Source organism: Lentinus tigrinus (genome assembly GCF_003813185.1).
Source record: "Lentinus tigrinus ALCF2SS1-7 unplaced genomic scaffold L226scaffold_25, whole genome shotgun sequence".
NCBI lineage: Eukaryota > Fungi > Basidiomycota > Agaricomycetes > Polyporales > Polyporaceae > Lentinus > Lentinus tigrinus.
Genome location: NW_027137934.1, coordinates 292,571 through 315,774, shown reverse-complemented (window position 1 = coordinate 315,774; position 23,204 = coordinate 292,571). Strand labels below are relative to the sequence as shown.

The window sequence follows — 23,204 nt, the reverse complement described above, 5'->3', positions numbered from 1 at the left end:
AATCGTTGCTGGCTCTGCCTCACCGACTCTCTGTTTCTCTGTGCGGCCTCTCTATCTTGCTCCATTGTTATTCCTTGATTCAGCGCGACAACGACTTCGTATCTTCCAACACCATCATACAACATGAGCGCGGCAGCAGCGACACGGACTGGCTTGAAAGGACTTCGCTTCCACATCGGTCCTCGCACCCTGCGATCACAAGGAGTTAATGTGGAGAATGTTCAGCCGATTTACAACTGCAAGAGTCTTCCGTGGTGGTCGAAGTGGACGTACTTCCTAGTCGCTGCGGACTTGGTCGTGACGTACGTGACCGTCGGACTTCTTACTCTTTCGACTAATTTCACGGGAATAACAGAGCTGGAGCCTGTGAGCTCACCTGGAACCATTGGACGACCTTGGAGGAGCCCCAGAAGAGCACGGATGATACAGTAACAACTGGAGATGGCCCCGAAGCAGCACAAAAATACGTTCCTCGACCATGGTGGCAGCGCGGCTTCTTCGTGGCGACCAACCTCGCCGCGGGCATAGGCATAGCAGGTGTGCTGCTTGGTGCGCGGTCGCGCATGGTCCGCCGTATGTACATCATACCGAATCCCGCATCTCAGTCCGGAGGTCGCCTTCTCGTCATTCAGTCTCCGCTGCATCCCAGAAATCACGGAGCGGTCTACCCCCTACACCGGACGCGCCTAGTCAACAGCCCCGACCCGTCAGAGACCATGATCGGCTTGAAGGACAACCGCGGACACTACTCTGTCATGTTGAAGGGCGCGGAGGTGGGCGGAGAGAAAATGGCCTCGGTGTGGGACGCGCGAAAGGCGCTCTTCACGACGTGGTACGGGGAGGAGAAGGGTTCGCAACTGTTGATGGCCAGTGCGAAGGTGAAGGAGGATTGAGTATCTTGTGAGTGTTCACTTTGACCAGGCGACGGCACCTCCCGACGCTCAATAGTGGGTCCTTCTACCTAGACGTCCACGTAATGGGAATGCACGCTATACAACAGCCCTACATAGTGAACGCGACACAACCGAAATTGACGGTATGTCAGCGTGCCCAGCGAGTCTCTCAAACACCACGCGAGACGCGATTCGCTCGGCGCAGCAACGATCTCGGACAACGTTGATGTGCATGTAGACTTGCTGCGCATCCGCCCCGCAAGTGGTGCCTTACCCTCCTACCACTTGAATTGGGCCCCCGTCCCGCAGCTCTGACGCGCAGGTGCGTAGTTGCACACGTACCAGATGCCCATCTTCTTCGTGATTCGTGAGTACACACCTCATGTACTTCAACAACGCATCCGTGTTGTGCTCACGGCTCATGACTTACTGCGCGCTATAGGCGAAGACGATGTTATCGTTTGATGCTCCAGATGGACGATTTTCTCGGGCTCAGCCCGGCGATTGTGGGTCGTGACGGAATGGCCTCCATCTGTGATGTGTTCGTAACTCTTGGGCCCTTCACACGTGTACGAGGCTACACGGTACCTAGAACAAAGATCCATGTCCGATCGCTCGAGAAGCGTTCGCCGGGACACCAAGGCTCAAGCGCAGTATCACAATTCAGGCGGAAACGCAGGGGCACTTCCAGGTCATATATATTGTCAACGCTGCGCTCGCGGACGGTTTCCTAACTGGAGACGGCTCCGAGCGGGCTAGGCCTGACAAGAGTACTCATGCACTCACGCCGGGCAAGGTTGCCCGTGAGGTGAGCAGTGCACAGCTTGCGGACAGATCGTCCCGGGATAGTCCTACCCGCGAGTGAAATATCGGCTGAGGAGAACATCTGTCAAGGGCGACCCATGCCTAAGTCCGCTTATCACGTGCTCTCAGACCACCGAGGCCAGTGTTGTCGACGGTCTCAACACCATCAATATGTGCGAATCCTCCGATCTCCACGAAGCGGTTCCCAGTGCCGCCACCACCTCCACTTCTTGTTCACGAATTTCAATTCCATCATCGCGAGTTCCGCAGCCGTATGCTCATCCCACTCATCCCACTGATGCATGCATATTACTTTCTGGTGGCACCTCTCTCGCAGTCAGCGCAGTATTCGCAACATCAAGGTCCACCGCGCACGCAGCAACAGCCACAGGCGGCACAGGACCAGGTACCATACGTTCAGTCTCGAAAATGCAGTAGCGGCTCGCATTGTTCTTCCAGACCTCGAGGTCACCCTTGCGACGACGGCGATAATTAACCGCGAACGGATTCAGTTGAGCGCGAGTGCACGTAAGCTGGATGTTTTTTTACTCCGAAGCAATCGACTGACATCAACACAGACACACACAAGCCGTTCCCGCAGCATCGACTCCGAGTGCGTGGGTACCACGCCCAGCTTGTCACACGGATTTGTTAAGGTTTTGCCCAGCGCCCATTCTCATGATATATGTAGGCAGGAGACCGAGGAGAGGTTCCTTGCAGTCCATCGATCACCTCCCACAACACGCCCACTATGAACCCTCCCCGAAGAGACCCTGACGTCAAGGACCCGGAGGCGGGAGTTCTCCTCGAGCCTCTCCAACCGGGCCTTTCCAACTACTACTATGCCGCCTATCAGCCTCCGATCGGTATTCTCTACGAGGACCGCCCCAGAACCTCCCGCAGGCGTCGGTTCTGGCATCTTTTTGCCTGCACTTTCCTTGCTTTTGTTGCACTGTACCTGCTCCTCCCAAGCGTGATCTCGCACAAGAAGGTCGTGCCCTCCAGGCCCACTGTGAGTGATTAGCCACATACTGGCCAACTTGCGGTGTCTGATAGGGAGTACTAGCTCGGACGCGACACTTGGTACCGTTACACCTCGGCGGACTGCTCGGACTACGCGAACTGGACGGCGATTGACGCTGATCCTCACGACAAGTACCCGTACCGTGCGCGGACGACGATGACCCTTCCTCTTTCCGCGAAGGAGTTGTCTTTTGTTTCGGGAGGTTCGTTCCAGTATGGCGACTTCGAGCTTTCCCAGTCTGCGGACGCTGTCTCCGACAAGGTCATCGTCGAGATCAAGGTCTCCTTTCAGGACAAGCAGAACTTCGACCGCTCGAAGGTCTGCCGCTACAACCCGCAGAAGGACCATTGGGGCGTGGGGATCTTTGTGAGTGGCATCCCAGCAATTAGACCGTGACCACAATAACGGTAATCCTGATTGAACTATCACAGACGCCGTCTACGTGGAACCCATACAACGAGCGCAACATGAAATTCCACATCCACGTCCATCTTCCTGCCATCAAGGGTGCGGCGCCGCTGCAATTGGAGCAGTTCGGTACCAATCTGCTCCTGTTCGCCCATCACATCCACGACATCAGCCACTCTACGTACTTCGAGCATTTTAGGCTGCGGACTAGTGACCGGCCGCTCGTGGCTGACGTGCGTGCTTCCTCGTCTGCATTCTTGCTTTTCTCTGATGTGCGACGTGCAACGTAGTCTCTGACGGGCAACCGCATCTACATCGAGTCGGCCAACGGCCCAATCAGCGGCACCTTCAACGCTTCCAGCATGATCAGGCTGGAGACATCCAATGCGCCGATCAAGGTCGCCACAGGCCTCGTCAGCTCTGACACTCTCATGCCGTCCATACTCTGGGTTGGAACCTCTAATGGGTGCGTCGCAGCAATTTTTGATATATAAACCCGCACTGACCAACGCTGTTAACCGTCGTGCACGTGTCCTTTTGACGTTAGCCGCGTCGAGAACGACGTCACACTCAGGTCCAACACCTCCGACGGGACCAAGGGCACCTTCCACGTCACCACCCGCACGGAAAATGCACCGCTCTACCTCACGTTCGTCGAGGCCCCTATCGACTCCTCCTTGACGGTCAACGCGCACACGTCCAACTCCCCCGGACACGTCACCCTCCACAAGACATACGAGGGCACGTTCGACGCTTCCTCCACGTTGATCTTCCGTCCGGAGGTGCGCTGGAGTCCTGCCGAGGACCCCTCAGGGCGCGGCGCTCGGCGTGTCGTGCGCTTCGACGAGAACACTATGAAGGGCCCGCATGTCAGCGGTGGTGTATCATGGACCTATGGTGGCGAGGATAAGGGCAGAGTCGCTGTCGAGACTTCCAACTCGCCGTTCCGCCTCGACCTTTCGTACATCCCTCAGTGAGGCGCGTCGCGTACTTTGGGTGGTCTTTCTTACATTCCCGGTTCCTGCACTTGTTCTTCTTTCCGTTTCTGAATAGCAGGGATCGGTTTTGAACGAAAGCGTCTTTTCCCCCGTAGGCTCCCCCTTTACGCCATGGTGCCAGTAGGTTCAGTATGGGTTGCTGCGATGACGACAGTGTATGTACACTCCTAGCATGCGAGTGCCGCCCTCCCAGCCTATCGAATTAGAAGACCGTTCAGCATCTTCACTGTTCCCCCGCTGACGAGTTAAGGCAGATGACATGCATAATGACTACACTGACGTCTGCACTAGATCTTGGCGAAGAATGTTGTAGGAGTGGGCACGACTGCCCTAGGCGCGTCGACTGGTCCGGACCAGCACAGCCTCAAACTCAAGTTGACCTGGACCAGCCCCTAGGGCCCCCCTAGCATCGTAGTCTCCGAGACATGTTATATAGCATCTCCTTTTCGTCCCTACACAGACTTGAAACTACTCAATCATCTTTGACACACTACACACTATCTGCCACAGGACAAATAGTTCGTCATGATCACCAAACCCCCTCCGGACGTGACTACAGACGCACCTGGTACCGCTAGTGCTCCTCCTCCTCCGCCTTACACGGAAGCCCCCAAAGATGGCGAGGCTATCACCTGGACTGCGGAGCCTCGTCACTTTGTGCTTGGAGAACGCCGCGCACATACATCCCTCGCGTTCCCGATGGCCGCCGAGGAGCTCTTCTTCGTGGCCAAAGGAGAGCACTCTCGCGGTGATTTCGAAATCTCCTTGACTGGCGACCGTGGCCCGGACATAGCCGTCGTCGATGTCGACGTTATGTACCACCAGGAGCATGCCCTGGACGAGGTGACGGTTTGTCATCTCAGGCCAGAGGACGGCAAGGAAGGACTCGGAATATACGTAAGTGCATCTTATCCCGTACGATGGACATCGTCGCTGATACAGGTTGCGTAACAGACCAGACATGACTGGCAGGCAACACATCATGGTTTTGATAGCTCCTTACACTTCCGCATCCATCTGCGCTTCCCTGCTCTAGCTCCGGGACATACCCCGTTCATCGTGAATCAGTTAACTACTGACCTGCCCGCCTTCACTCATCACTTCCGGTGCCTCGGGAGTGGAATGACATTCAGGAGGGTTAAATTGGAGTCCAGTATCTGCACCATAGAGGGCGAGGTTCGTTGTTCGTTTCGAAGCTGACGTTCACTGTTTGCTCATCATGCGACACCGTAGACTCTCGCCGGAGAGGAGGTCACTTTGATCAGTACCAACAGCCAAGTGCGTGGAAACTTCACGGTCTCGAAGTTATTGGACATCAAGACTTCCAACGCGCCGATCATCATCCGAGCAAGCCTTGTGAACAAGGAGTCTGAGCTCACCGAGATGGCGATCCGCACCAGTAATGCGTACGTGTATTTTTAGCTTGTGTATGTGGCTCGGCATGCTTAACTACCCCTAGGCGCATCGAAGCCCAGGTCGCACTCGAGTCCACAGGCCCCGACTACAGTGGTGGCTCCTTCCGTGTTGCCGCACAAACAACGAATGCCCCCACTTTGGTCGTCTTTAAGCGTCATCCAGTCGACGCTGTCCTAGACGCGATCATCCAAACGACTAACGCTCCTGCGCGGGTCACGATGCATCCGGCGTTTGAAGGGAGATTCGAGCTCCGGTCATCGCCTTACCTCTTCCCGTCCATCCACGAGTTATCGACGGTCACGGATCCTGCTGGAAGAGGGAGGGTCCGTGAGCTCGAGCGGTACGATGGGAAGGGGGATGTGCACGGGCGAGTGTGGTGGAAGCAGCCTCAGCCTGAGGTTCCTGCCGCTGGCACGGAAGACTTGGCGACCGGCCCGGGTGCGGGCCGTCTGTCCGTGGAGACCACAAACTCCCCGATCGATGTTTCCTTGTAACTTGTGTAGCCTAACTCCTCTTGCACTCTTTGCATTAGAAGCTCGTCCAGCCTCTAATTGCGTTAGCTGCGCATTGATATGATACATGACCATAATATTATAATCTTCCGGGAAACTTGAACGATTACTCTCTGGCGTAAGGAGTGCGATGGGTTGGAATCTATATGATGGAGAGACTACGTCTGCTCAGACGAGGGTGTTATAATAGAAACCAGGGACAACGGGTGGATGAAGTGCTCACAGGATAGGGAGAACGATGGCCTTGGTGGGCGAGACAGGGTTGGGCAGCACGCCCGAGTCCGCCTCCATCAACCAATCTACATACCGAGACGTCACCAACGACCATCCAAACCACGACACCACCCAGATATATCCAAGCGCCTTTGTCGCGAGGGTCTGTTTCACCCCAAGTGTTTTCGCGGCGGCGAGAAATTGGTCTTCAATGGTTATGGCTAGGCCGTTCAGGAGGAAGAAAGGCATGGAGCGGCCGAAGAAACGCCAGCCCACCATCAGGTCCCCGAAGGCGTGCTGGAGCGCAGACAGGGCGAAGGCAACGTGGAGCTGCACGAAAGAGGACAGGCGGGTTCTTCGCGGGATACCGAGGGCACGCACGACGAACATGCCCCAAACACGGAAGTGCTATCGTCGGGGTGAGATACACCTGTAATGGGCAACGAGATAAGAAAACTCACGTGCTGCATCATATGGTGCCAGGTATACCTGGGGCGGATACGAGTTGAGAAAGCGCGGACCCAAGAGCAGACTGGAAGACGCACCCCCAGAAACGTCGCACCGTGTAGGCATGAGACACGCTTCCAAACATGTCAGGCCAATCGTCTGGAGAGGAGATCCCAAGCGCAACAGTGACCACTGCGAGTATGATGTTCTCCATATCGATTGTGGCGTACAGCCTGCTGATATAGGCGAACCCGCCTAATGCACGCTTCCATGTCTTCAGGTTCTCAGGTACAACATGCGCGGTGGGATTGAACAGACTCGGGGGGTAGACGTGTCGATTCATTGAGATCCAGGTCTCGCAGAGGTCATTGACCATATAGGCCAGGAGGAAGCGCAGCCCCTGTCGCATATACCAGACCTGGCGACGGCCCTGGAACGGCACAGTGATGCGACTCATGACCTGCGAAGAATGATGAGATTGAGACCGAGAAGCCAAGACAGAATACGCACGTTGATGTTCGTCCCCACACAGCGCAGGTTATATACGAAACACGCCGCAAACCACATCCGCTTGTAGAGAGGTCGGGCGGCCAGCGGGGATGGGTCTGCGTCGCGGAGGTATCTGACGTCCTTGATGGGATCTGTCAGCAGGACGTGGGTCGCGGTCCCGCTCACCACCATCCCAAGCAGCGAAGTGCCAACCCCGTAGTTGGTATCGTTGCTCAGGGTGTACGCGAGCATGATATAGAGTGAGCACGCGATGAGCGAGAGCGCCGCTGCGAAGCGCACTGGAGAAGATAATTTCGGGCTGAGGGCGATGAGGACTACCAGCGCGGCCTGCGGAAGGACCATGTGGAACCATCGGGCTTGATGCCTAGTCTCTATGTGCGGTTGAACGGCCGTGACGTTCATGCTGAGCACTTCCATCGACCGAACGTGATAGGTGCTGTTGGATCATGCGTGTATCAGTGGAGTAAGAGCCGATTGACAGACCTGACTCACTGGGGAATGGTCAAGGAAGAACGGAATGAACCCAGTGGCTTGGGGTACTTAAGTGAGGATTCCGTGTTGATACGCTTAATTCCGGGGATCTGGGGCTCAGGGTTGATGCACGATGGTCAAGGTAGACGGCCAGATTGACAGGTGGATTCCTTTATAACGGTGAGTGAATGTTACAGCTACGATTCGTGACGCGTACCTAGCACAGAAGAATGGAACCCCGCCTTTCATCCTTGCGTTCTTCAAATTCATGCGATAGAGCGGTATGAGTTTCGGTTCAGATCGTGGCCGGGAAGCGCGGATTAGTTGCTGGAATGGCTTCGAGGTCGAGCTCTTGACCAACGCCAGGCTGCCCAGCAGGAGGAAGCCTGATGATGATCAACCGCTACATGCTATCCTGAAACTCTTAGAGCGAGCTTGGCCGGGAAGGACACTGAGAATTGGTATACCGAGTGCGAATTTCAACTGGTCTCATCGACAATATTTGTCGATGCACAGCGCGTCTGCGAACCATAGGGGCGTCAGGTATCGTTTCATGAGCGTCCGCCGTCACGTACTGCAACTATGTAGTGCCTATCTGCATACATCGCCGAAACGTGCCTGCGATCTTGCAAAATGAATCGAATAGACTGGCATCTGTGGCCCAGATGTTGAGCTACCTCTGCTCGAAGTGCCTTGATGTCAGAACAGAACGAGCGACGTGTCAAGCCTGTATTATGAAACTCACGACACCCGCAACGGGCATGACTCTTGGGGCGATGTTTCATGGTCAACAGAGAAGGAGGGGTCGCCAGTAGTAGTAACCGCAGCACTGACAAGTTCGCACAGCCACTGCGCGCGAAAGATGGGCGCTTTCCTATCCTTGCCTCTTACCACCACCAGATCACCACTCCGTCTCATGGCCATACACGGGAATCACTGCTACAAGCGTTGAGACAGCTGATGCATGTATCAACTTGACACAATCTCAGTATCCGAAAATTTGACTCATCTAAGGACTTCTCTGCCAGTGGAAAGCCCAGTCATCCCGAAGGCGGGACCGAACATCGCTCGCCTTAAAGCCTTAACGAGCAGCGTGGGTTGGTATGAGTGTATCGCCCACCTCCTCCAGAAACCAAGCTCAACTACTATTGACAGGAAACATGAGCGGTGACAGACGCGCGAAACTGAAAGGTATCGCAGATGCCACTCTGGATGCCATCGACCAGGGTTTCTACACGCTGGATGAGACGACATACGATCTGCGCGTCGCAACGGGGCAGTCTAAGAGGCAGACGACATACTACGCACCAGACTCACTACTCTCGACATGGGCTTCCGCCACACCATCCACGCCGGTCTTACAAACAAAGATATCCCTCCTCGAAGTGTCTACCCTCGAGGGCGCCAGATACCTACACGACACGCTGGATAGCAAGAACTCCGATGCTAGCCAGTCCGACTCACCTCCGCGCCCCAAAGTCGGCGTCCTGAACTTCGCATCGGCGAAGAAACCCGGGGGTGGGTTCAAGTCAGGAGCACAAGCACAGGAAGAGTCGATCGCGCGCTCGTCGACTTTATACCCCACTCTCATGACGCGCGTCGCGCAGGCCTTCTACACGCTGCACAATCGCGACCCAAAGGCAGGCTACTACACGCACGCCATGATCTATTCCCCAGGGGTCACCGTGTTCCGGGCCGACAACGGTGACTTCGTAGAGCCGTACCCCATCGATGTCCTCACGAGCCCGGCGGTGAACGCGGGCGTCGCAAGACAGACGCTGTTCGGGCGCGTCGCAGGCACGGGCGTGGAGGGCAAGATCGAGCAGGCCATGCGCGAGCGGATGGCCCGCATCCTGCACCTGTTTGAACAGCAGGGCGTGAAGCACCTCGTGCTTGGCAGCTTCGGCACCGGAGTGTTCAAGAACAAGGTGGACACTGTCGCGTCGATCTGGGTCGATCTGCTTGTTGGAGACAACGCGCGGTTCGCGCAGTCTTTTGAGCACGTCGTCTTCGCTGTGCTAGGAAGGGACACCTACGACAAGTTCCGGGACGTGTTCGATGCGCGCGATGTGAACGCGACATAAGTCTATAGATGCGGTAAGTGCGTGATAGTTGAATTTGAGACCTTGCCTGACACAAGCTTCCAGATGGGACATGTGGTTGGAGGTTCGTTGCTTGTACTGTGCTTGTACGTTACCCATACCAAGGAGCTTTGTCAACGAGTGAGTGGTATATATGAAGGGACAGAAACTGAAAGTCTCCCAGCGGTATACATGTCGATCCAGTATGACGAATGAAGTCCGATTTCTCCAATACAACTATCACAACTCCGCCTTCACTAGGTTGTTCTGGAAGTTCGCGTCTTTGAACGGCACGTTCGCACTCCCAAAGTCGGTCGTCTCGAGCGCGGTGCGCGCGGCATCCGTCAGGCTCTCGTACGCAATGAGCGGCTGGGTCCCGCCGACGGCCGAGGTGAAGCCGAGCTGGTGGTCGACGGGGAATATGCTGAAGTACTGGATCAGTGGGCTGGTGCCGTCAAGATTGGGAGATGTCGTCGTCGAGAAGCCGCCATGCGCGGACGCAGCGACGCCCAGGAGCGTTGGCTCCGCCTTGTTTGGGTCGTCGATCCAGACGACGATACCCTCCCAGTCGTGACGGTGACCGAGACCATCGGAGGGCTCGTCCTGCGCAGGTTAGCGCTTGTCAACCTATTGACCGAGGATATATGATACTGACCTTGGGCATATACCAGGCGTACATGATTGCGAACGCGTTGTTGAAGCTCGCGGAACGAGCGTACACCTGGCCGGTGCTGCTGGAACAGCCAGCATTGGTTCCGCCTGTGGGTGCGAGTCCGCCGCTGCACGCGCTGCGATAAGTTCCTGGAGATTCCTCGCGAAGGTCATTCGCACCTGGTGTTTCCTTCCGCGTCGACGGCAGGGAATGGCACGCAACCATTGACGACCTTGAGGTGCGGCTTGTACTTCAGGTACAGTTGGCCAATGGCCGTGTTGGGAACGGTCTCGGGGAAACCCACGACCGCGTCGTGTGCGATGACAGCACGCGGGCCGATGGCTGCACCAGCAGCATATCCCACAGCCGCCAGCAGCGAGAGGCCTACAGAAAGGAGTGTCATGGTAGGCAAGTATTGCGTAGCCACGCCCGCGATGAGACGTCGAGGAGGGGTGGTGGTCCGTGGATGGCTCTGCCGGCGGCCCCGCACGTTTTTATGCGCAAATGCATCTGTGCAGAACTTCTGCTGGAACAACAGCTGTAGGTCACGGTTGTCGCGCTCGACTTCCTATTCGTCGATTCGCAGCTGACCAAGGTGCCGGTTGTGCGAGGTTCCTGGAGGAGGAGCGGGATTAGCCGGCGCTTGCGCAGGACCCGGTGCCGCCGGTTTCTACGGATACAGATCTACCTACCACCCTTCGTCCGACCATCGTCCTCCGCACATACTCATGTCGTTTGATCCGGAGGCCCAACAGAGGTTAGTCCGCAGTAGAAAGACTCGGCTGGCGCCAATACTGGGCGAAGAATAGCGAGTGACATTGAGTGTTCATCTTATCGTCTTTTCCTCGCTGATCATGAGTTCCGTAACAAGTTCACAGGCTTCAGGTGGGCATGAGGACGCAGATGCACGTTCATTCAACGCTTGTATGAGATTCACACATGGCTCGTCGCACATGCTCAAGAACACGCAGTCATATCCGCAATGTGGACGGATGCGGAAGACATTTCCTAGATGGACGGGCCGGAGACGGACTTGGGAGCTCTCTGGCACTTGGCCACGCGGCTCTTGAACGTCTACTACTCGAGGTCTCAGTACTGGAGTGACAATGCGGAAGCGCATGTTAAAGCAGCGTGCAGGTACGTTGCCCCGGATCTTGCATTGACGTCCCTACGTAGCTCACCTTTGGGGGAAGTAGCGTGTAAGTCTCCATGTATGGGCACTATTACGATCGCAAACACTATCAATATTAGTATCATGCCTCAGGCTCGCTTGCTCTGCACGGACGGTGCATGCCCGCGCAGTCTCAAGGTAGTGTTATATTGACCCTCCTGCCAGTGTTCTCCTCATCGACTTGTCACTTCACAACTTCACCATGACCTTTAGCCCAGCCCGGACGACGACGATGCGCTACCCTTCTAGCGATACCCAAGGCGAAGTACCACCCTTTCCCGTTCCACATCCTGACTACTATTTCGAGGACGGCAATCTAATCATACTGGTGCGTCGTCAATTCACTATTCCCGCCTCCCTTGCCAACCTCTGTCCCTTCTAGGTCGAGAACACACTGTTCCGAGTCTTCCGTTCCACTTTCACGAGACACTCAGCAGTGTTCCGAGACCTCTTCAACCTTCCCAGACCTGTCGGTGGATCAGCAGAGGGTCTCGACGACGACAACCCCCTTCACTTCTCGGGCATATCCGCGGTTGATTTCGAGCGACTGCTCTGGATATTGTATCCTACGTGAGTCCTGTCTCTGACCACATCTCGACACCCTCGACTCACAAAGGTCAAGCAACTATGGCGAATGGAAGGCACGCAATCTTGACGAATGGACCTCCATCCTCAGCCTAGCCACGCGCTGGGAGTTCAACGACATCCGCACCCTCGCTATCCGGCAGCTGCAGACCCTCGACGGCATCAGCCCCGTCGACAAAGTCGTCCTCGGGCGCGAGTACGAGTTCAGTGGCCGCTGGGTCTTGTCGGCCTACATCGCGCTCTGCGAGCGTTCGGAACCGCTCTCGATCCCCGAGGCTTCTCGCCTCGGACTCGAAACCGCAATGCGCATCGCGCAGTTGCGAGAGCAGCTCCGTGCAGGCGGACGCAAGTCGTCGCGGATTGGCGGGTATCACACGTTGACGCAGAGTGCCGCTGTGCGGCATTCGTCGACCGTGGCAAGTACTACCAAGCCGCCCCGGGCGGACAGGCAGCAGTGGGGTATAGGGAGAAGCTTTCTCGATCGAGGCGACATTCCTCCTCCCGCGCGTATGCCACACCAGAAGCCGCTTGCGAAGAAGGGCACAACTGCCATTCCAGGGACGGCTCGCCTGGTCGCTGAGGCGTTTGGCATCGAGCTGGTTCGCTGATTATGCATGTTTAGTCTTGAGGCTGGTCCTCGTCCGGTATGCGTCGCTCAGCGATGGCTATATTTATCATGTATCTATCGGTGTACCTAGTAGGCTTCCATCCGCAATCCAGATGCAATCGTGACAATAGTGTGGTGGTATATACAATGGTGGCGTCCTCACAGATGTTCGTACAACAGATGCTCGTGGCGCTCGTAAGGTAGTACAGCTGGTACAACAGATCTGCGGACGTGACATTGACAACGCGAACAAGATACCCATAGCCCAGCAGAGACCAAGAAGAATACGAAGTCAGAAGAGACGTGAATTGTCAATCGAGGCCCCAAGCGGCGTCGGCGTCGTCGTTGGCCGTCGACGGAGGAGCGCCGCCGCCAGAGGCTTTCAAGTCTATAGGAGTACCGAGCTTCCCTTTTCCTTGCACCGCCGCAGTAAGAGGCGAAGCGGGCTTGCTCTGGATGGGCGTAGCAGGCCGGCTTCCGGTAGGTGACGACGGCTTAGTCTTGACAGGCGTGAGCTGCTTGCCCCAGGCTGGCTTCACCGGTGCCGTGGGTGTGGTCGCAGATTTGGGCGCGCTAGTCGCCGCCGGCTTGCCCCATGCCAACTTGACAGGCGTGGCAGGGGTAGGAGGCTCTTGCTGGACAGGTGTCGCCGGCTTACTCGTTGTGGGAGTGGTAGCCTTGCTACCGCCACCCACGAGAGACGCGAGCTTGTCCTGGAGGGAGGTCCGCTTCTTGATAGGAGGAGGGGGAGCGGAAGAAGGGGCCGGCTGTTTCTCCTTGGCCGGACCCGCAGGGGACGAGGGAAGAGGGGCATCTTTATCAGGGCTGGGAGTGGGCGGGAAGGCACCAGGAATGTCTTTCTCGTCGTCGGTCTCCGGCGCCTTCTCCTGCTGTGGTTGCTTAGTCGATACTTCCGGTACGGGATCTTCGACGGTAGGAAGAGGGGTCTCAGACGCCTTCGGAGTGGCAGATCGGTCCTCTGCTGGCTCCTGAGAAGACGTCGCCGGAGGGTTCTCGCTCGAAGGAGTCGCGGTGGGCGTAGTGTCTTTGTCGGCGGGGGTCGAGGAAGAAGGCTGGGTGTTGTCCGCACTTGGGGTGGAGGAATCACCGCCCGTGCTCGAGGCAGTTGCAGTAGGAGGCGTGTCGGTACTCTTGGCTGCAGTACCCGAGGAGGCCTCCTCATCCCCGCCCACGTTGTTGCCAGCAGGCGGGGACGTTGCAGTATCGTCCTTGGTTTGAGCAGTAGACTCCGCTGCGTCCTTCTTCGCAGTTACCTTCTCAACGATGGCCGCAGAGGGCGCGGGTGAGTCCGCAGCGGGAGCGGTAGGAGCGGGAGTGGCGTCAGCAGGGGTGGCTGGAGGAGGTTCGGAAGCAGGTGCGCCGTCCTTGTTGTGGAGCGCATCCTCGGCCTTCTCAGCGGTAGGCGTAGGAGCCTCGGAGACCTCCTTCGCGGCGTTTTTCTTCTTCTTCTTGCTCTTCTTCGCCGGAGTAGCAGCCTCGTCTTTGGCTGGGGCGGTCGTTGCGTCATCCTTGTGCGCATCGGCATCCTCCTTAGGTGCGTCGTCCTTCTTGTCCTGCGACGACGCCTGCTCTGCGTCTGGCTCATCGGCCTCCGCGTCCTTGCCCTTCGCCTTCTTCCCCTTACTCTTCTTTTTCTTCTTCGTCTCCTTCGCGGGCTCCTCGACGACAGGCTCCTCCTTGACCTCCTTGACCGGCTCCTCAATCGCAGCGTCTTCCTTCGACTCCTTCGCAGGCTCCTCCACCACAGCCTCTTCCTTCGACTCCTTCGCAGGCACCTCGGCCGCAGCCTCCTCCTTCGCCTTCTCCTCCTTCGCCTTCTCCTCGACCGCAGTCGGCTTTGCCGCCTCCTTCACCTCCTTCTCTCCGGCCTCGTTCCCGCCTGCACCCTGCGTCGTGCCCGGCTCGCCCGTGCTGCTCTCGCCAGGTGCGTCCCCCTTTACCTCCGCAGGCGCGGCGGCAGGTCCGGCTTGGGCCTCCGTAGGAGCGGCAGATTCGAGCTTCGTCTCCGGGGTAGGAGTCGGAACGGCCGTCGCCTCTGGAGTGGCAGGAGGCTCAGCCTTCACCTCCAGTTCCGGAGGAGCAGGAGGTTCGGCCTTGGCCTCCGGAACGACGGGAGGCTCAATCTTGATCTCCGGAGCGGCGGCAGGCTCGACCTTGACCTCGGGGGTGACAACGGGCTCTACCTTCACCTCTGGGACGAGGGCAGGCTCGACCTTCACCTCCGGGGTTGGGGTTGGGGTAGACTCGACCTTCACCTCCTTACTCGTGGTCGTCGCAGCAGGGGCAGTAGACGAGATCGCGGGGGTATCGACCTTCGCCTCCACGGCCGCCGGCGTGGGGAGAGGCGTCTCCGTCGTTGTAGTGGTGGTATCGATGGGTATCTGGGGTGTGTCCGTAGCTGTCGTCGCGTCGTTAGACTGGGAGGCGCCGGCGCCGTCCCCGCTGCCGTTGTTCGAACTGGTCGTAGAATCGCCAACGCCGGTGCCCGCACCGTCTATAGCATTCGTGATATGCGTAGAGTCCGTGTTATCGTGAGTGTCCTTCGTCTCCTTCGTCTCCTCCTTCCCATCCGCACCCCATCCGGCCGCCTCGACCCCCGCCTCCGTCCCCTTGGCGGACGCAGCCGAAGCCGCCGCCTCAGGCTTTCCCGCCGCGTTTTGACTTCTTCTTTCGTGCTCCGGCGCCGACGACACCTTCGTCTCCTGTCTCTGCGCCTTCGTCTCCTTTGGCGTCTGCGGACTGGACTTTTGAGAGGGGGTCGGCGGAGGCTTTGTCGTTGGCGGGGGTTGCTGGCTCTTTGGTGTCGGTCCCGGCCACGGCTGAGGTGTCTTTGCCGTCCTTGGCGCCTCCGGTTTTGGCGCTGCCGTTGGCTCCGGCACCGACGACGTCCCCTGCGAGTCAAAAAGGGCCATCAGTCGGTTTGAGTACTTGGGTGCGGAAGAGGGGACGGATGATTGACCTGTAGCCGTAGCCGTTGTCGGGTTCGTCGTCGTTCCAGAGGGTGCAGTCGTATTGGGAGTCGGGGGCACAGCGGTCGGCGACGCAGACGTCCCGAGGAAGTCGTTCACCGCGCTACCCAGGAGGGTGCCCACGTTCGAGCCCCACGTCGACATGGGCGGCGGTGACCGCACAGTGTTCGTGGACGCGTTGCCAGGAGGGGTGGGTTTCAAGATAGAGGGGACCGACGTAGGCGGTGGCGACGGCTCCTTGGTGGTGGGTAGCGACTGCGACTGGGAGTTGGTCGCCTTCAGCGAGACCACCTCAGCAGGGGGAGGAGGTTGCCTCGCTGGTTCCAGTTGTTTGCGGGGTGAGGTAATCGGAGTAGGGGTGGTGCCCGTGAAAGTTGCGACGCCGGTGCCTCTCTCGAGTGGGGTCAAGGAGGGAGAAGGGGGCCCGGCGCTCAGCCCAAAAATCTCCTTGATGATGGAGACCATGTCGTCCTCTTCTAGCTCGGCCGCGGTGGGGCTGCGCGAGCCGTTGCCGATAGGCTTCCCGCGAGCGCACTCGCGAGCGGTCGCGACGAGCAGCGCGGTCTCGAGTCCGATCTGCCGACCCTCTTTGAGGGAGAGCGGTTCCTGGCGCATACACAGGTAGAGGAAGGCGGGGATGAGGAGCTTCTTGTCGAGCTCGTACGTCTGATAGAGCTCGATCTTGGGGACGGGAGCGATCTCGAACTTCTCGATTTCACGAGTGCAGAGCTTCTTGACCTCGCCGAAACGCCAGTCAAAGGCGAGCTTGAGGATGGCGACCCAGTCATCCAGCGTTGCATCGTATATTGAGTATTTGCTGTGACGTGTCAGGGATGGGGGGAGTTAGATGATGCAACGAGTGCACTCACGGGTTGTAGAACACCCAAAGGAACTTGGAGAAGTCATCGGCCGCGACATCATCGAGGGGGAAGGGGTTCGCGTCGGAGGAGCCTTTGGGTTGCTGACCAGCAGGTGATGGTGCGCCCAGCTTCTCGCGGAACCATGCCGACTCCCGCTCGAAGAAGTATCGATGTACACGGTAGATGTAGTTCTCGACCTGGACGCCGTGTCAAGTGAGCAACGAGGCCGCGACGTAGAACGCATGGCGCGGACTGACAAGGAAATGGACGTCACCACCGTTCAAGTAGTACTTGGGATGCCTCTTAATCTGCTCGACAGCGGATTGTGGTTGATAGAAGGCCATGGTGGGGGAGTGAGATGAAAGACTCGAGTTTCGTCAGAGGGGGCTCCGCCAGAGATATAGGCCGCAGATTTCGCCATCCTCCGCCCCCTCGGCTAGCTACACGTGTTGGCCGCATGCCCGGTCTTGTCAGAAGGTCCAGAAACGCCCTTGCACGTTGTCGAGGCTGTCCTTGTTTACGTGTGGAGAGGCAGGAAACATGGGTTCGAATTGTAAGAGGTGCGCGTTATGTTCGACATGAGGGTCAGGATGAAGTCCAAATGCGCTCGAGACGAAGCGAAGCGCTCTCGCAACATTGACCTCAACCACCACCATCCTCCGTAGACATCGGCGGTCGCTCAGTATTTCTCAACCCGACTTCCTCGAACGCATCATGACTCAAGACTGTGTCATTCGGATAGGATGTAATCACGAAACCCCACGCTCAACCAGTGTTCGTATTGTTTCTGTCGCGATCGCGAGTATCTCAATGGGAACCGGCAACAATAGGACGCAACGAGTGGAGGATGTATGCCACACCAGGTACGTTTCAGACCGAGTGGAGGGACACGAGGGGATGTTACCGGGGATGCACAACCCCGGGTGCTGAAATTGCCTTGAATGTACGTGAATTCATCGCTCTGTGTCTCTCTACAATTGCGCTAACGTGTGTATCTACTGTACATGTAGGATCTACTTATTCTTAACCAACCATGAGCCCGTCCCGGGCACTGCAATCACAGTTAGACCTCCATATCTTCGAACCCAGACCCAGTCGCGAATGCACTACCTCCTCTGTGAGTAACACCATGCACGTCCTCGCGCTGTCTGTTTTCTACAAGCCCCTCGGACGAAGGTTCATGTGTCTCGCCCTCTCCAAAGAACGCTTTCACCGCATGGACTAGCATCTCAGGCAGAGACGCTTCGTGCTGCGGTTCCTCCGAGGAATGCTCCGCTCCGCATGACTGTATGGAGAAAAGGCTGCTCGTCCGCGTCGTACGACGCGACGCTCGAGGTGTAGTAGGCGTGGTTGGGGAAGCCCCTTCTCCATCTGTGGATGGAGATGGGACACTGCGCAATGCATGGCCATGCGTGACCGAGCTCAGGACGAGTCCGGGCGTGATGAGAGGCCGCAATGGACGTCGCACGAGTCCGTGGCCGTGCGTCGGGGAGCTGTGGACTACGCGACCTCCCTGCCCTTCGCGGTGATGATGATGGAAGTGGTCTCCGGTGCGTGCGTGCGTGTCTGTCACGCAAGCACTCTCTCGCATCATGGTTGAGGCGATATCGTGCTCCAGGGGGCTCTGTGGGATAGCATCCTCGTCTGCGAAGGGGAAGATGCCGATGAAGAGGGCATGACTGTGGGTCACGGAGGACATGTCGGAGGTTGTTTGCTGGCAGGAGAAAGGAGGGATAGTTGTGGGTGGATGAAGGACGGAGGCGTCGAGAATATCGAATGAGTGGGTCTGGCTGCTCGCTTCGAGTATATACGCGTACTGAAGGCCACCCAGTAGCCCGCTGTCGTAAGATGATGCCCTACCTACTGGCGAGACGTCTTATAACGTGTATCCCCAGTCACTGCGGTGGAGACCACCTCTTCTTCATTCATGACTCTTCGCTTCTTTGGGCACTGTCTTTCGCAACCAAAATCCAACTTCGACTCACAGCTAGCCATCGAAGCGGCATGTGCCGCCATGGCCAGAGTCATGAGCTCTCGAGTCTCCCATGTAGAACGCCACCATGATGCCAACGCGACATGCACACGAGATACGGTGTTCCAAACGTCGCTCGTGGGACAGGATGTGCAGTGGGATATGCAATTCCGATCCCTCAACCTTGCGATGTTCCTGACTTACGACGTAGGTTGACGTGCTGTGTGTGCCCGATGCAGCCCGCCATCGTGATCCTTTAACGCGACTTTGTACTCGCCTCCATTGATCGTCGTATGCAACAGCGCCCAATGCCACCTTCCTTGATATGCGGGTGCAGTAAACTGCCATCTGGTGAGTCGCGTTCCCCGTACTGAGTGCGAATTTTGATCTCATGCTGTGTAGACTGGCGATGGTCAACAGTCGAACAGTCAACCGGAAGAAGTCGATGTGCTCCTCGGATTTTTTCCTTGCAATGTAGCGTGTGCAGGTGCTGGACGCCCCTCGGACCGTGACACACGGATACTTCGCTTCTCCGGTGCGTTTCTACTGCTTTGATGCGTTGATTTGCAGATGGTTTACAGGGACGTATATTCCCGTAGAGCGGGCGCAGTATCATGGAGGGCTCCGTGCGCCCTCCGGTATGGACCTCAGCAAGGGTAGACTTTCCCTCTTCGAGCCCGGCAGCGACGAGCAAAAGGGACAGCGAACACAATAGGCAGCGCGGGCATGTCGGCGAGAACACCCGCTCACGACGTGCGGACAAAGATTCTATAGGTCAGGACATGCATCAGAAATTGGTGGGGAGTCTCTCATTTCCTGGCTTTTTGGCTCAAGCGCCCTCGAAAACAAAGGAAATGATAGACTCCCCACGAATTTCTGATGCATGTCCTGACCTATAGAATCTGCACTTGCACGTCGTGGCTGGGAAAGTATTCCAGGGATCTAGTGACATACTGGAGTCCGGCACTCCCCTTGCCTCCATGGCCAGTCGATTTTGTAAGCTTCAAGTTTTCTGTGAGCGACTCTCGTGATTCTACCTGACAAGGATTACATATTCCAGTTATCAGTGTTACCAGCACTTGTAATCTCATTAAGTTGGTATGCCGCTCACGCAACCGTCACTCCGCCTCATCCCTCTCGTACGTAGCTCATGCAACGTCGCCGCCGCCTCTCCAGCTCAGCGTCATCTATAGAGTCTATGTACAAGATTGTCACTTTTCAACCTAGGAGTGGTGCACGTGGGAAGGTGATTGCTGCACGTATACCATGGGACCCAATACAGTGACGGCACAAAGTGATGCAGACCCCGAATATGGAAGGTACTTTCCCACCACCCAAACTGCAGGCGATGAGAAACTGGCGCTGGCACGACATAGGCCCGTGTCCGTACAGACGGCGAGCAAGCAGCAGCAGTTTGGGTGGTGGGAATTACCTTCCATATCCGGGGTCTGCATCACTTTCTGCCGTCACTGTATCCCGATGTTTGGGCAAATTTCTAACAATATCGGTATGGGTTAAGAGGGTGTCGACTGTATCCTCAGCGATGCGTCGACATTGGTCGGTTGATACATTTTGCAGGATTTTCCTCGAGTGCATCCATTTCTTTCTTACGAGATAGAGACGCTCCATTCCGAAGTTGCACACTAATATGTACATGACATCCTGATCGAGGACTAGAGGTAGAGCCGAGTCAATACATAGCGGAGCGTGTGAGCACTGCATCCAGCATATCAAGATGAATAGATACTGAACGGAAGAGTCACAGTGAGGGAAGACAGCTGGGCAACGACGTCGTGTTCACGACTCACGAGCGCATGTCCGCCTGCGGTGGTAGGAAAGAGCCAGATTTGTGCCGCCGTGCTTTCTCGGATGACAAATGGCCTCTTACGACCCGGGATACTTCACGCGCGTTCCTCCAGTAGACACTCGGTAGATTGTTGCCTACCATAGGGCTCGGCCCTCGAGGGCAATAAACGTGGATTCCCAAAAAAAAAAATGGCGTCTTCGGGCGTGGTGGATCGTTGTTACTCAGCGCTAGTTGTGGTTTTGTGGTTGTGTCGACCGCAAGGAGGTGGAATAGCACTCCGCGGCAGTCGAAGGACAAGACTGAGACCCCCCAAATCGGGATGCAGCTGGGGCCAAATTGGCGGAGTGGGTTCCGAGAGCTGGTTAAGTACCAGAAACGTTCTCCCTTGGTAATTAGCTCCTTAGCGTCTGCAACACAGGAACCCGAGACACTGACTGCTGTCAGAACAATAGAAGTGATAGGTTGGTGGTAAGTTTTCAGGGAGGGGAGGCGCGGAGGAAACAAGTCAATCGTAGAGTTTGGGCGGCGGGACTTACGCGCATTTGGCCTTCTTTGGCCGCGGCGTCGTCCGGACTCCGCCTCTTGTTCTGGTCATCCACCTACCATCGACCCGCTCGTTGCTCAGGCATCAGGCTGCAGACCCAACGCCGTCCTCGCTTTCCATCTGCCAACTCTACGAGTGCTGCGTCGACTGCCTACCTGCATTTCCTTGATTAAACTTGGCTTGCTGTGCTTATCGCATCTGCTGGCTCATCTTGGTTCGCGATCTTGCCCGAACTCCGGTTTCCCAACACCACCCACTCTCCGGCAAGCCCTCACAACGAACGTCCACGCTCCTTCGTCCTCCGACTGTTCAGGATGGGATTGGATTCATATGGGAGTATTCAGGACCTAGGCTGTTGTTGATGAGCTCACCGACACGTTGAGCTCGTTGTTCTCCATAGGAACAGGTGAGTGGTGCTTGCTCTGTGCGTTGTCCGTCCTCTGACCCTCTCAGTAGTATTTAAAGGACACGAAGGACTCACCTATTGTATATATTGCCCTGAAATGATCGTAGGAGGCGACATTGAGGTCTGCCGGACAGCAGAAGCGTGCGTTTGGTGAGTGGTCAACGATGGTGCGCTTTTGCGCTCAGCATCCATTTTCGCGTGCACGTAGCGACGTTGCGCCTGCATGCGGGAGGTGGCGAAGTTCTGAGGCAACCTCATCGTTTCGGAAGGAGTCGTCGAGGATTCTGCTTGCGCGCGACCTGGCCTCAAGCCAAAGTATGTCCCGCTCTTGTCGCCCAATCTTATGCCCAGCACAGCACAGTACCGTTACCAGGCTTTCACGGTGCTCATCGATCGTGCACTAGCAACGACAAGTAAGCATGCAATCTCGAACATTCATGGCGCAACCAACCGTCGCGGGCATCTTTGCCAGGGCTGAGCGATACCAGCCAGTCCCACTAACATTCTACGTCTTTACCCAGGTACTCTCATTGCGGTCGTCGTCGCGCGACCAGCGCGGAGGATGTGAAAGCTGAACTCTCTTTCTCGTTCCGTCCAGTAGCACGTGATCTTATACCCAGGACGCCGACTACCTCCAATGTCGCATACCTAGCCTGACAGCGCGGACGCCGCCTTCGAAGTGCACAACATACCCATGTCCACCCGCCGTAGCCTGACGTTCCAAGGGAGGGGGATTCGCAAAGGTGCGTCAAGCTCTCTTCCACAAGCAGCCTTGAGTACCCACTGCGTACCCCCAGCGCTGTTCGAGCGCGACGGACTGCCGACGGAGGAGGACAAGATGTCCAGCTACGAGGATATCAAGAGCCTTCGCGGGTGCGAGTGGTACACATACCAGCTCCACTCCAGGTGGTTCAACCAGAAGATGCGCAGCGAGGTCGCCAGAAGGGACATTGGTGGGTCTTCGGGAGGGTATGGGCCTGGCGTCGGTGCGGGGCTGAACGAATAACAGAGACTGCGCGCGAGCAGGCAGCTGCACAGGCGGCCGCGCAGGCAGGTGAGTAGTTGCGACTTCGTATCGTTTTCGACTGCTCGATTCAAGCGTGGTGCCGCCAGCTGCGAGACAGAACACACTCCGAGGTCAGTACGGCTGGCGTATGTGGTCCTGCGTTGGCGCTGACTGTGTAGCGCAGATGCAGTCTTATATCGGATGTATACCTATCATCCGCCGAATTTGGATCCTACGTGCGTGGAGATGACACAGTGGGCCAACGAGATGGGGGCGTCGTTCGTGGAAATCAGTAGCGCGGTGGCTTGGCTCCAGCAGAACTGAACAAGGTGCGTATTCTGACTCTTCTCGTATCGTCGACGAGTTTAGTGATTCACCTCGCTCTTGTAGTACATGAATATCGATGTGCAACTCTCCCTCTCTCTTGTGCTTTCGCTTCGCTATCGATTTCGCTTTCCGCTGGATCTGGATCTGTCTATGCCTATGTCTCTGTCTCTGTCTCTGTCTCCGGTTTCTAGCTTCTCAGCTACTGTTGTTTTCGATCGGTCTCGGCAACTCGTCTCTCAAAACACCCACGATCACTGTAGTCATAGAGTCCGTACGCGTATCGCTTCCCTTCCCATCCGTCCGACGATGTGGTAGAAGTAGCGTGTGCGTGGGCGTTTATATACTAATATCTCTCTTCCTCTACGATACCGCAATGTCCAGCTCGTAGTCCTCAATCTCTCCAGACTCAGCACGCATTCAAGACGCCAAAACGGTGCGTTGTGATATCCTCGAGAGAAGGCGGCGGGTCTACAGCGCGTCGTGGCGTGAGTGCCGGCACG

At 56.8% G+C, this 23,204-nt stretch overlaps 11 protein-coding genes across 11 annotated transcripts; 8 read left to right on the top strand and 3 right to left on the bottom strand.

Moving 5' to 3' along the window:
- Positions 1–123: 123 nt before the first annotated feature.
- L226DRAFT_524956 (uncharacterized protein) lies at positions 124–893 on the top strand (the record flags this gene model as incomplete). The annotated part of the gene is made up of 2 exons (XM_067678927.1): positions 124–302; positions 356–893. The coding sequence occupies 2 exons, from the start codon at positions 124–126 to the stop codon at positions 891–893; spliced, it is 717 nt and encodes a 238-aa protein (XP_067532676.1).
- A 1,555-nt stretch (positions 894–2,448) lies between these two features.
- On the top strand, positions 2,449–4,106 carry L226DRAFT_467615 (uncharacterized protein; the record flags this gene model as incomplete). Its single annotated transcript, XM_067676080.1, has 5 exons — positions 2,449–2,688; positions 2,764–3,087; positions 3,153–3,362; positions 3,420–3,595; positions 3,677–4,106. 5 exons carry the CDS (start codon positions 2,449–2,451, stop codon positions 4,104–4,106), a joined length of 1,380 nt encoding a protein of 459 aa, XP_067532675.1.
- Positions 4,107–4,652: 546 nt separating this feature from the next.
- On the top strand, positions 4,653–6,037 carry L226DRAFT_573459 (uncharacterized protein; the record flags this gene model as incomplete). The annotated part of the gene is made up of 4 exons (XM_067684858.1): positions 4,653–5,024; positions 5,082–5,303; positions 5,361–5,533; positions 5,587–6,037. 4 exons carry the CDS (start codon positions 4,653–4,655, stop codon positions 6,035–6,037), a joined length of 1,218 nt encoding a protein of 405 aa, XP_067532674.1.
- A 237-nt stretch (positions 6,038–6,274) lies between these two features.
- L226DRAFT_573458 (uncharacterized protein) lies at positions 6,275–7,627 on the bottom strand (the record flags this gene model as incomplete). The annotated part of the gene is made up of 4 exons (XM_067684857.1): positions 6,275–6,676; positions 6,730–6,757; positions 6,814–7,175; positions 7,226–7,627. The coding sequence occupies 4 exons, from the start codon at positions 7,625–7,627 to the stop codon at positions 6,275–6,277; spliced, it is 1,194 nt and encodes a 397-aa protein (XP_067532673.1).
- Positions 7,628–8,609: 982 nt separating this feature from the next.
- Positions 8,610–9,924, top strand: L226DRAFT_162149 (uncharacterized protein). Its single transcript, XM_067672552.1, has 4 exons — positions 8,610–8,658; positions 8,725–8,797; positions 8,852–9,793; positions 9,844–9,924. The coding sequence occupies exon 3, from the start codon at positions 8,857–8,859 to the stop codon at positions 9,778–9,780; it is 924 nt and encodes a 307-aa protein (XP_067532672.1). The 5' UTR covers positions 8,610–8,658; positions 8,725–8,797; positions 8,852–8,856; the 3' UTR covers positions 9,781–9,793; positions 9,844–9,924.
- L226DRAFT_490693 (NPP1-domain-containing protein) lies at positions 9,903–10,886 on the bottom strand. The gene is made up of 3 exons (XM_067677325.1): positions 10,609–10,886; positions 10,433–10,556; positions 9,903–10,380 (listed from the first exon to the last, which is right to left on the bottom strand). Exons 1-3 carry the CDS (start codon positions 10,830–10,832, stop codon positions 10,018–10,020), a joined length of 711 nt encoding a protein of 236 aa, XP_067532671.1. The 5' UTR covers positions 10,833–10,886; the 3' UTR covers positions 9,903–10,017.
- A 916-nt stretch (positions 10,887–11,802) lies between these two features.
- On the top strand, positions 11,803–12,793 carry L226DRAFT_554217 (uncharacterized protein; the record flags this gene model as incomplete). The annotated part of the gene is made up of 3 exons (XM_067682983.1): positions 11,803–11,928; positions 11,983–12,170; positions 12,217–12,793. The coding sequence occupies 3 exons, from the start codon at positions 11,803–11,805 to the stop codon at positions 12,791–12,793; spliced, it is 891 nt and encodes a 296-aa protein (XP_067532670.1).
- Positions 12,794–15,399: 2,606 nt separating this feature from the next.
- On the bottom strand, positions 15,400–17,239 carry L226DRAFT_162107 (uncharacterized protein). The gene is made up of 4 exons (XM_067672551.1): positions 16,900–17,239; positions 16,652–16,839; positions 15,773–16,599; positions 15,400–15,704 (listed from the first exon to the last, which is right to left on the bottom strand). The coding sequence occupies exons 1-4, from the start codon at positions 16,984–16,986 to the stop codon at positions 15,451–15,453; spliced, it is 1,356 nt and encodes a 451-aa protein (XP_067532669.1). The 5' UTR covers positions 16,987–17,239; the 3' UTR covers positions 15,400–15,450.
- A 28-nt stretch (positions 17,240–17,267) lies between these two features.
- L226DRAFT_162030 (uncharacterized protein) lies at positions 17,268–18,409 on the top strand. The gene is made up of 5 exons (XM_067672550.1): positions 17,268–17,416; positions 17,473–17,585; positions 17,653–17,759; positions 17,819–18,192; positions 18,261–18,409. Coding segments are annotated over exons 2-4 (462 nt in total). The 5' UTR covers positions 17,268–17,416; positions 17,473–17,583; the 3' UTR covers positions 18,172–18,192; positions 18,261–18,409.
- Positions 18,410–21,920: 3,511 nt separating this feature from the next.
- Positions 21,921–23,025, top strand: L226DRAFT_161935 (uncharacterized protein). Its single transcript, XM_067672548.1, has 6 exons — positions 21,921–22,114; positions 22,169–22,324; positions 22,381–22,425; positions 22,485–22,508; positions 22,562–22,706; positions 22,768–23,025. Exons 1-5 carry the CDS (start codon positions 22,066–22,068, stop codon positions 22,699–22,701), a joined length of 414 nt encoding a protein of 137 aa, XP_067532667.1. The 5' UTR covers positions 21,921–22,065; the 3' UTR covers positions 22,702–22,706; positions 22,768–23,025.
- Positions 22,576–23,190, top strand: L226DRAFT_161976 (uncharacterized protein). Its single transcript, XM_067672549.1, has 2 exons — positions 22,576–22,706; positions 22,768–23,190. The coding sequence occupies exon 2, from the start codon at positions 22,781–22,783 to the stop codon at positions 23,090–23,092; it is 312 nt and encodes a 103-aa protein (XP_067532666.1). The 5' UTR covers positions 22,576–22,706; positions 22,768–22,780; the 3' UTR covers positions 23,093–23,190.
- The last annotated feature ends 14 nt before the right edge of the window (positions 23,191–23,204 follow it).

What these genes read in the sequence shown, in the direction of transcription:
- L226DRAFT_161976 (XM_067672549.1), top strand. Translation starts at nt 22,781, where the DNA reads ATGTGCAACTCTCCCTCTCTCTTGTGCTTTCGCTTCGCTATCGATTTC.
- L226DRAFT_490693 (XM_067677325.1), bottom strand. Translation starts at nt 10,832, where the DNA reads ATGACACTCCTTTCTGTAGGCCTCTCGCTGCTGGCGGCTGTGGGATAT. An exon ending in GACGCGGAAGGAAACACCAG is followed by an intron (nt 10,557 to 10,608) that starts GTGCGAATGACC and finishes CAGCGCGTGCAG; the next exon opens with CGGCGGACTCGCACCCACAG. An exon ending in ACGCCTGGTATATGCCCAAG is followed by an intron (nt 10,381 to 10,432) that starts GTCAGTATCATA and finishes TAACCTGCGCAG; the next exon opens with GACGAGCCCTCCGATGGTCT.
- L226DRAFT_162149 (XM_067672552.1), top strand. Translation starts at nt 8,857, where the DNA reads ATGAGCGGTGACAGACGCGCGAAACTGAAAGGTATCGCAGATGCCACT.
- L226DRAFT_162030 (XM_067672550.1), top strand. An exon ending in GCGAATGCACTACCTCCTCT is followed by an intron (nt 17,760 to 17,818) that starts GTGAGTAACACC and finishes CCTCGGACGAAG; the next exon opens with GTTCATGTGTCTCGCCCTCT.
- L226DRAFT_162107 (XM_067672551.1), bottom strand. Translation starts at nt 16,986, where the DNA reads ATGGCCTTCTATCAACCACAATCCGCTGTCGAGCAGATTAAGAGGCAT. An exon ending in GTGGTGACGTCCATTTCCTT is followed by an intron (nt 16,840 to 16,899) that starts GTCAGTCCGCGC and finishes CACGGCGTCCAG; the next exon opens with GTCGAGAACTACATCTACCG. An exon ending in GACAACGGCTACGGCTACAG is followed by an intron (nt 15,705 to 15,772) that starts GTCAATCATCCG and finishes TTTGACTCGCAG; the next exon opens with GGGACGTCGTCGGTGCCGGA.
- L226DRAFT_161935 (XM_067672548.1), top strand. Translation starts at nt 22,066, where the DNA reads ATGTCCACCCGCCGTAGCCTGACGTTCCAAGGGAGGGGGATTCGCAAA. An exon ending in GGTCGCCAGAAGGGACATTG is followed by an intron (nt 22,325 to 22,380) that starts GTGGGTCTTCGG and finishes AACGAATAACAG; the next exon opens with AGACTGCGCGCGAGCAGGCA. An exon ending in ACAGGCGGCCGCGCAGGCAG is followed by an intron (nt 22,426 to 22,484) that starts GTGAGTAGTTGC and finishes TGGTGCCGCCAG; the next exon opens with CTGCGAGACAGAACACACTC.